This window comes from Triticum urartu, chromosome 1 (genome assembly GCF_003073215.2).
Source record: "Triticum urartu cultivar G1812 chromosome 1, Tu2.1, whole genome shotgun sequence".
Classification (NCBI taxonomy): Eukaryota; Viridiplantae; Streptophyta; class Magnoliopsida; order Poales; family Poaceae; genus Triticum; species Triticum urartu.
In genome coordinates, this window is record NC_053022.1 from 86,528,977 (window position 1) to 86,539,311 (window position 10,335).

Here is a 10,335-nt window from a genome sequence, read left to right on the forward strand (position 1 = left end):
CCATGCCAATAATGGAATACACATGCCAAGCACGGCATGGGCGCCATGAGGATTGAAGTTCGGTGCCCATTTGATCCTCGATCTGATCCTTTTTCCGGACATGATATAGTAGTAAGTTGTATCATCGTGATGATGCATTAATAATGATATATAGGACCCATTAAATTAAAGTAGAAAAACGTTCTTGCATTGATAATGATAAAGAAGGCGGGTACACCATCTCAAAAAAGAAACTACTGATAAAGAAGGCGGGCATACCCTTTGGGTAGCCGGGACTCCATCTCTCCCTTTTTGTAGCAACTACTCAAGATTTATCTCTAAAAGAAATACTGAATATTTTCTATGGTAAGTGATGTGGTTGGAGCTAGGACCAGGTAAACCTCACCCTCGTAACAAATTTTCAAAAGAAAACCAGAGAAAACGTTGGATGGTTGTGGCATGCAGCAGATAGCAGTCGATCGATCGATCGGCTTTCAGTAGCACAATTTGAGGGGAGGATGCCAAGAATGGCGCGGGATCTTATCAGTCCACACCTGCACTCGTCACCTCCCACTTCCTCCTCCACTTGCACTCGCGCTACGTCCGCTCGTTCCGCCGTCTCCGGCCACCCGCGTGCTCCATGGGCGGCTACACGCCGGAGGGCGGCGGCGGCCGTGCCGCCCGCCCCGGACGGTACCCTCCCCTCGCCTCCCTCGTCGTCTCCACCATCGCCGCCTTCTCCGCCGTCATCGTCATCGCCGTCCTCCACTCGGTTCGTCGTCCCCGCCGTTGATTCTTGCATTTCTTGGTTTCGCGCTCCGTTCCCTGTGAATCGGATCGAATTGGAAAGTTTTCTCGAGATTGATCACGACGAACAATGCCGATTTCTTTCGTGTATGTATGCATCCACGTCGATGGTGACCATGGTTTCTCGGCACGGTGATTGATGTCGCAGGCGTACGACGACGCGCTGTCCCGGACGCGGACGCTGCTGGGGCACAACCTGGAGCCGACGCCGTGGCACCCGTTCCCGCACGACAAGGGCCGCCCGCCGCCGCGCGCCGCGCTGCGGTGCGCCTCCTACCTCTCCTGCCTGCCGCCGCTCTCGCAGCCGAAGCCGGCGGCGGCGGTGGCGGCCAACGCGTCGAGGCCGCGGCGGTGCCCGTCCTACTTCGCCGCCATCCGCCGCGACCTGGCGCCCTGGCGGCGCCGCGACGGCGGCGGCGGCGGCATCACGCGCGCGCTCGTCGAGTCGGGCCGCCACCGCGCGTCCATGCGCGTCACCATCACGGGCGGCGGGACGCGGCTGCACGTGGACCTCTACTACGCCTGCGTCCAGAGCCGCGCGCTCTTCACGGTGTGGAGCCTGCTGCAGCTCATGCGGCGCTACCCCGGCCGCGTCCCGGACGTGGACCTCATGTTCGACTGCATGGACCGGCCGGCCATCAACCGCACCGAGCACACCGGCGAGGGCGCGCCGCCGCCGCCTCCCCTGTTCCGGTACTGCACCACCCGCGACCACTTTGACATCCCGTTCCCGGACTGGTCCTTCTGGGGCTGGCCGGAGACGCACATCGAGCCGTGGACCCGGGAGTTCAGGAGCATCAAGCAGGGCTCCAGGCGGGTGCGCTGGCCGGACAGGGTGCCCACGGCGTACTGGAAGGGCAACCCCGACGTGGCGTCGCCCCTCCGCCTCGCGCTGCTCGCCTGCAACGACACCAACCTGTGGCGAGCCGAGATCATGCGCCAAGTAAATCGTCGTCCATCTCTATCCATTTGAATGCACATGTGGCGAGCCGAGATCGAGCTGAACAATCACATTTGTATGCAGAACTGGGAGGAGGAGGCCAAGTCCGGGTACCAGAACTCCAAGCTCTCCAGCCAGTGCACGCACCGGTAAATCACTCGTAAATCGCCTTCGTCTATCTCTATCCAAGCATCCATCCATCAATCCATGGCGGCTAACGTGTTTATGATGGGGGGCGGTGCAGGTACAAGATCTACGCGGAGGGGTTCGCGTGGTCGGTGAGCCTCAAGTACATCCTGTCGTGCGGGTCCATGGCGCTGCTGATCGACCCGCTGTACCAGGACTTCTTCAGCCGGGGGCTGGAGCCGCGGGTGAACCACTGGCCGGTGAGCACGGTGGGGACGTGCGAGTCCATCCGGGACGCCGTGGAGTGGGGCAACGCGCACCCGGAGGAGGCGGAGCGGGTCGGGAAGCGCGGGCAGCGGCTCATGCAGGAGCTGGGCATGGACACCGTCTACGACTACATGCTGCACCTGCTCACCGAGTACGCCGCGCTGCTCGACTTCCGGCCGGCGCCGCCGCACTCGTCCCAAGAGGCCTGCGCCGGCTCCGTGCTCTGCCTCGCCGACGACCACCAGAGGAGGTTCCTGGAGGCGTCCGCCGCGTACCCCGCCACCGCCGGGCCGTGCTCCATGCCGCCGTCCGACGGCTGATGATCAAAGCAAATTAAGCCGCACGTAAGGAGATTCGGATCAATGCGGAGTGAAGGTTGAGCATCCGTGCGTCCAGGGTAAAGGTGCATGCGATGCGCAATGGATTGACTTGTAGTCGTAGCCATTATCAAGGATGATGATACGCTCGTGGGCGCGGCTGATTTGGAAGCCTTCATTGACTGAGAGTGAGAGGGGATGGGTCAGAATGGGGCCGGGTAGCGGTAGAGGGATGGATACTAGTGTAGTTCTAATCTGGGCACGTCACAGTTTTGATGCGGATTAGTCTCTAATAAAAGTGTGAATGCTTTGTGTTTTCTGCACAAGGTGATTTGATTTATTTTGATTCTTTTTGAAGCAAAACTGAACAAAGGTGATTCGTAGGGCCGTTTCGCTTGTAATGATTCACCTTGTGCGTTCGGTTTATTCGGTTTACATGGTTCGATTTATACGGTTTTTCAGTTTGTACGGTATTAATACTTCGGTAAATATGGTATGGAATTAAAATACGGTTCGATTTCGGTATATACCAAATTATTTCGACATGGTTTCGGTATATACCATAAAAACCAAAGTTGACGTGAATTTGGAAATGACTTAATAATAAGGATGTGTCTAGCCAGTGCACAGCCGTCTGGGACGCTTAACGAGCGGCTTGCCATTTTAGGCAATTTTAAATTTTAAAAAGGCATAACTTTCAATCTGTGTGTAGAAATTCAGATTCGTTTTCACCGTTGAAACCCTCGCGACGTGCTCTTCAAAAATAGATCCCACATGGAGATGTTTCGACGAACTATAATTCTTCCTGCCAACTAAACATCAATATGTGTGCAACTAGACTACATGCCGCGCCAACTGAGCATACGTGTGTGTCAATAGTCCTTCTGCCAACTAAACATCAATGTGTGTGCAACTAGATTACGTTGCCGCGCCAACTGAGCATATGTGTGTGCCAGTAGTCATGCCAACTAAACATCAATGTGTGTGCAACCAGACTACATTGCCGCGCCAACTGAGCATATATGTGTGTAACTAGTCCTGCCAACTAAATAGCAATGTGTGTGCAACTAGAGTACATTGCCACGTCAATTGCGTATATGTGTGTGCAACTAGTGTCCTGCCAACTAAATATCAATATGTGTGCAACTAGACTAAATTACAAGCCAACTGAGCATATGTGTGTGCAACTAGTCCTTTTGGCAACTAAACATCAATGTGTGTGCAACTAGACTACATTATAAGCCAACTAAACATAAATGTGTTTGCAACTAGACTAAATTACAAGCCATGTAGTACTAAAGTTGGTTTTAAAAAAAAGTTGCACCATGTAATATTAAAGTTGCACAATACAATACTTTAGTTGCACCATATAGCACCAAAGTTGACATCAAAAAAATTTCGTCGAAACATACCCATAGGGGATCTAGTTTCGAAGATCTTGTCACGATGAATCCAACAATGAAAAGGATCTGAATTCCGACGTGTGGTTTAAAAGATATGACTTTTTAAAAATTGAACAGACCAAAATAAATGTACGTGAATCTGTTTTCCAGACTTGTCTGTATGCAATTAATGCTAACAAAAACATTCACTAGCTGACAAAAAAAGACACACATATGAGTAACAAACCGGCCGCCGATTGCTACGAAAAAGTGCGCGTGCACTTTTAAGATTCCAGGTAATAATAATTAGCAAATTTATGATCAAAACACATACTATTGTACACAAATAGTATATGACTATATATATATATATAAGTATATATGCATGCATTGATTCATTTGTTGATAGTTATGGACGTGCTTAGCATTTTAAAAATAGAAAAATGACTATGTTACAAGAAAAAAATTACGTTTTTAGTAGTGCATTTGACTTATGTACAAGAAAAATGACAACTTGTATGGTTGTTCATCTCAAGAAATATAAATTTATTTTTTACTTTGGTTTATTCGGTTAACCGTTCGGTTTTTCGGTATATATCACAAAAACCAAGTTCAAATCGGTATGAAAAGTTCATACCATACCGAAACCAGAAAACATAAAAACCATAAAATTGGTTCGGTTCGGTTTATTTTCGGTATGGTTTTTCGGTTCGGTTTTAAATGCACAGAGTGAGTAATGATGCAGGGGGAGATTCAGATCACGATGGTGCGCCTTAGAGCATCTCCAACAGCCGCGTCAAACTAGCGCCGCGCCACAAAATTGCCCATTTTAACGCGTGCAACTGGTATAGTGGCTCCAGCGGGCGCGTAAAAACCATGCGCGCGGCATATCTAGTTCAGCGCGCGGGCCGAAACTCCATCGCGCGCCGCTTATTTGCTGCGCCCGCTTCCGCGTGCTAGACTCTCGCGCGCTCGCTCGCAACTCACCCCCCTCCAGGCGCGGCGCCGCCGCTGCCCGCGCCATCCGGCGACCGTTCTGGCGCTTCCCCGGCCTATCCCCGCGCCGCGGCGGCTTCCTCCGCCCCCCTCTAGTCACCGCCGCCCCTCACGCGCGTCCGCCCCCCTCTAATCAAATATTGTATTGTTGAACTATTTGTTCTGTTTATTGCACTATTTGTTGTATTGAACGGTAAACTGTTTGTTTGAGTTGTAATAACGAAATTGAACTATTTATTTTGATTTATTTTTGTTTGTGTTTGATCTTTTTGCTTCTGTTTTGAAATGTATATGTTGTTTGTGCGAGAGTCGCGCACGCTGCATTTTTGCGCATTGCTGGAGCTGCGCGCGCTGCATTTTAGCGCGGCTGCTAGAGCCAGCGCTGCCCACCGCGCCAAATCAGGCGATGGGCGCGCGACAAAGTAGTTTTAGCGCGCGACGCGTTCGGCGGCTATTGGAGATGCTCTTACTAGGCAGATGGCCAGAGATGGCTTTCGTGGAGAGTTGTCATTCTGTTGCGCCTTTCATGGTCTAGTGCATCATCTTCCTTTTGTGCATTTGTTGGTGTTGTAATGAGTTTTTGAAGCTGTGGTCACCTATTTCGGTTGTTGGGCTATGTGGAGTAGCCGGTAAATGAATGAAAAAAATTCCTTTCAAGACAAAAATCGACTTTTCAAAGTCGAAGCCCTGCCATTCCTCAAAGGGATACGGTTTGAATCAGCCTGCCGATTTCAGCAAAGCTTCCGTTGCCTCCATCACACGTCACACGTCCAGTGGTCCTACACACGAAACCGGTGGTGCTCAACAATCGCCCGCAACCACGCTCGCCTCCACATCCATGCCCACGTTCTCCTTTCCGTTGCAGGGAAAGACAACAAAACTCTTTTTTGCAGAAGGCTCTATGCAACAAAACTCCTGTTACAGAAATCAAACGAAAAAAAGGTCTAAAAAGGTTCCAGAACAAGGTTGTTGTTGCACAAGATTGAGTGCAACAAGACTCATGTTGCAGATATCGGAGGAAAAAATGTCTGAAAAGGTTTTGCAACAACTTCCTTGTTGTAGAAGCCTTAGCGCAATAAGGCTCCTATTACAAAATTCAAAGAGAGAAAAAGACGGTCTGAGAAAGATTGCAACAAGCCCGTTGTTGCAGAGAGATGAGCGCGCTTCGAAAAAGTTTTGCAACAACGTCCTTGTTTTAGAAGCTTGGGCGCAACAAGGCTCCAGTTGAAGAAATCAAAGTCAAAAAAGGTCCGAGAAAGATTGCAACAAGACCGTTGTTGCAGAGAGATGAGCGCGACATTGAGCTTGTTGCAGAGATCGACAACTACTTGACACGCTATCCAATAGCTATTAAGGCGGCGGAAGTTTTCAGATTATCCGCCGGCCGATGCGTAGCGCTGCCCATTTTAAACTGCTAAACACGTTCTTTTGCCAAGCAAATCATTCACCTTTCAATCTCTTTGGTTTGTATCAGAGCAGTAACACTCATGAGTTGGAATCATTGATATGAGAAAGAAATTAGGTGCACATGTTCAAAATTGTGAAAACTTTGGTAAAAAATGACTTCAGGAACTCAGAAACATGCCTCACCTTCCCTAGTCGTCTCCTCTCCTAACCCTAGCGAGAGGCGAACTTGGACACGTCGCGCCGCCACTTCTCCTTTGTCGGTAGGTCACCGCCCCTTCCTCGGCCAGCCCTATGGGTGTGGGTGTGTGAAGGTCCTGATCTACTAAATGGAGATGTAGTATTCCAAATTTTGGGTCTTTAGGTAGAGGCCTTGGGCCTCTGAACAAAGTGGTTTTCTTATATTTCTCTTCTGAGAAACAAAACCGGTCAAGGTATATGTAAGGTTGTTTCATTGATCCTGCAATGGAAAGCAATATCGACGGTGTTGGATATGATTCAAACCATAGTCGATGTGACTTACTAGGCAAATTTGTAGAAATGGTGTGGGCGAGGAGTTTTTATTCTATTTGCTGCTTCCATTGTATAGGGACTCATCTTACTTTTGAGCATTTGTGAACGTTGCAATGAGTTTCATTTTGTAGTTCTAGTTAGTTATCGCGGTTCACGAACTACGGGGAGTAGCTAGTAATTAATGAAATATCTCCTTTAAATAAACAAATTTCGGACACTTCTTCGCTATCCGTTGCTTCGGCCCTTCTGGCGACGGCGACGGTGTACAACAAAGTCGCCTCTAGCCATGTGTCATCGATGGGGGTGGCGGCGTTTGCCTAACAAATAAGTATTTCTTGAGCCTTTCGATCTCGATGGTGTTGTCCATGGCAGCATCTTGATTCGCATGTAAATTCCTATCGTTTGTGCTAGACGGTGAGGCTAGGGTTCGTGGGGTTAGTTGGTGTAGAAGAGCCATCTCCCCTTTGTGACCGTGACCTCTGACCTCACCCATGCATTAGTGTTCCCTCCAGTGCCGGTGTGAGGCATGCAGGATTAAATGGGGGTTGGATTCTTAGAACTATGATTCTTTTGGTTGTGACAACTTTTCCACTATCTCACTTGCCCTCCGTGGTCGACGATGCAAGGCTAGCTCCAGCGTTGGAGCAGCTTGTGACGGCGCGACATTGGCCCATTTGAGATGAAGAAGGCAGTTGGTCCAAGGTTTTCACTGTAATTTCTTTATTTTCATATAGCTGTTCTATTTAGTCACTTGATAATGAATGCTTTTTAACTTTGCCTGTGTTGTATCAACATAGGCAATCCCAAGATGGGGTAAAGGAGGATGATTGTGATAGGCTTAGCGAGCCAGCATAAAAACTCAGACACTCTTATGGAGATGAAATCCATCACAACATCATCGAGGTGTAACCCTTAGCGATGTGGCATATCAAAACCTGGGTGTGGTGTTAAATGGGCAAGGGTTAGGTCATCACCCCCTTGGTGCGCGTCATATCTTGATCTGCATACGGTGATAAGTGAGCAAGGATCAGATCGTCGCATCTTTAGTGGTGTGCTACATCGGCGCTCGGGTGTAGTGAAAAATGAGCAATGGTCTTTGCATTTGACTCAACAAGCGCAGAAGGTAAGGAAGCGAGCCGATCCTAGCAGGATCTGTACACTAGAAAAAAAGACACATCCATGACATTTTGGTCCGAACGAATTTTTTTCTGTCATGCTTATGACACTTCTATGACGATAATTATGACAAAACCCGGTATCGTCATAGATGTGGTGGGCTCCTACTTCTATGAAAAAAAGTCATGACAGAAAATGGGCTTTTCGTCCTGGGCGGGCCGGAGACGCAGCTGCATGACATTCTTGTTGGGGAACGCAGTAATTTCAAAATTTTCTACGCACACGCAAGATCTATCATGGTGATGCATAGCAACGAGAGGGGAAGAGTGTTGTCCACGTACCCTCGTAGACCGTAAGCAGAAGTGTTATGACAACGCGGTTGATGTAGTCGTACGTCTTCACAATCCGACCGATCCTAGTACCGAAAGTACGGCACCTCCGCGATCTGCACACGTTTAGCTCGGTGATGTCCCACGAACTCTTGATCCAGCTGAGTGTCAAGGGAGAGCTTCGTCAGCATGACAGTGTGATGATGGTGATGATGATGCACCGTCACTGGGCTTCACCTAAGCACTACGATGATATGACCGAGGTGGATTATGGTGGAGGGGGGCACCGCACACGGCTAAGGGATCAATGATCAACTTGTGTGTCTATGGGGTGTCCCCTGGCCACATATATAAAGGATGGAGGGAGTAGGAGGCCGGTCCTCATAGGGCGCGCCCAAAGTGTGGAGTCCTACTAGGACTCCCTAGTCCTAGTAGGATTCCACCTCCCACATGAAATAGGAAAAAAGGAAGGGAGAAGGAGAAGGAAGGAAGGGGGCGCCCCCTTAGTCCAATTCGGACCAGTCCATGGGGAAGGGGTGTGGCCACCCTTGCGGCCTTTCTCTCCTTTCCCGTATGGCCCATTAAGGTCCAATACTAATTCCAGTAACTCTCTGATACTCCGAAAAATATCCAAATCACTCGGTACCTTTCCGATGTCCGAATATAGCCTTCCAATATATCGATCTTTACATCTCGACCATTTCGAGACTCCTCGTCATGTCTCCGATCTCATCCGGGACTTCGGACAGACTTCGGTCATCAAATCACATAACTCATAATACAAATCGTCACAGAACGTTAAGCGTGCGGACACTACGGGTTCGAGAACTATGTAGACATGACCGAGACTTATCTCCAGTCAATAACCAATAGCGGAACCTGGATGCTCATATTGGTTCCTACATATTCTATGAAGATCTTTATCGGTCAAACCGCATAACGAGATATGTTGTTCCCTTTGTCATCGGTATGTTACTTGCCCGAGATTCGATCATCGGTATCTCAATACCTAGTTCAATCTCGTTACGGGCAAGTCTCTTTACTCGTTCCATAATGCATCATCCCGTAACTAACTCATTAGTCACATTGCTTGCAAGGCTTATAGTGATGTGCATTATCGAGAGGGCCCAGAGATACCTCTTTGACAATCGGAGTGACAAATCCTAATCTCGATCTATGCCAACTCAACAAGCACCATCGGAGACACCTGTAGAGCACCTTTATAATCATCTAGTTACGTTGTGATGTTTGGTAGCACACAAGGTGTTCCTCCGGTATTCGGGAGTTGCATAATCTCATAGTCAGAGGAACATGTATAAGTCATGATGAAAGCAATAGCAATAAAACTAAATGATAATTTATGCTAAGCTAATGGATGGGTCTTGTCCATCACATCATTCTCTAATGATGTGATCCAGTTCATCAAATGACAACACATGTCTATGGTTAGGAAACTTAACCATCTTTGATTAACGAGCTAGTCAAGTAGAGGCATACTAGGGACACTCTGTTTTGTCTATGTATTCACACGTGTACTAAGTTTCCGGTTAATACAATTCTAGCATGAATAATACTCATTTATCATGATATAAGGAAATATAAATAACAACTTTATTATTGCCTCTAGGGCATATTTCCTTCAGTTTCCCACTTGCACGACAGTCAATAATCTTCATGTGATTTAACACAAATAGTTCACATCTTTATGTGATTAGTTCACATCTCCATGTGACTAACACCCAAAGGGTTTACTAGAGTTGATAATCTAGTTCACATCGCTATGTGATTAACACCCAAAGAGTGATCATGTTTTTCTTGTGAGAGAAATTTAGTCAATGGGTCTGCCACATTCAGAGCCGTATGTATTTTGCAAATTTTCTATGTCTACAATGCTTTGCACGGAGCTACTCTAGCTAATTGCTCCCACTTTTAATATGTATATAGATCGAGACTTAGAGTCATTCAGATCGGTGTTAAAGCTTGCATCGACGTAACTCTTTACGACGAACTCTTTGTCACCTCCATAACCGAGAAACATTTCCTTATTCCACTAAGGATATTTTTGACCATTGTCCAGTGATCCACTCCTAGATCACTATTTTACTTTCTTGCCAAACTCATGGTGAGGTACACAATAGGTCTGGTACACAACATAGCAT

The 10,335-nt window shown here is 48.0% G+C and overlaps 1 protein-coding gene across 1 annotated transcript; it reads left to right on the forward strand.

Annotated features, from left to right (window-relative positions):
- The first annotated feature begins 353 nt into the window (after positions 1-353).
- On the forward strand, positions 354-2,776 carry LOC125549658 (protein O-glucosyltransferase 1). Its single transcript, XM_048712978.1, has 4 exons — positions 354-751; positions 935-1,729; positions 1,811-1,875; positions 1,971-2,776. Exons 1-4 carry the CDS (start codon positions 620-622, stop codon positions 2,437-2,439), a joined length of 1,461 nt encoding a protein of 486 aa, XP_048568935.1. The 5' UTR covers positions 354-619; the 3' UTR covers positions 2,440-2,776.
- Positions 2,777-10,335: the final 7,559 nt, after the last annotated feature.

Coding starts and splice junctions, on each gene's coding strand:
- LOC125549658 (XM_048712978.1), top strand. CDS start 620: ATGGGCGGCTACACGCCGGAGGGCGGCGGCGGCCGTGCCGCCCGCCCC. Junction 752..934: donor TCATCGCCGTCCTCCACTCG/GTTCGTCGTCCC, acceptor TTGATGTCGCAG/GCGTACGACGACGCGCTGTC. Junction 1,730..1,810: donor GAGCCGAGATCATGCGCCAA/GTAAATCGTCGT, acceptor ATTTGTATGCAG/AACTGGGAGGAGGAGGCCAA.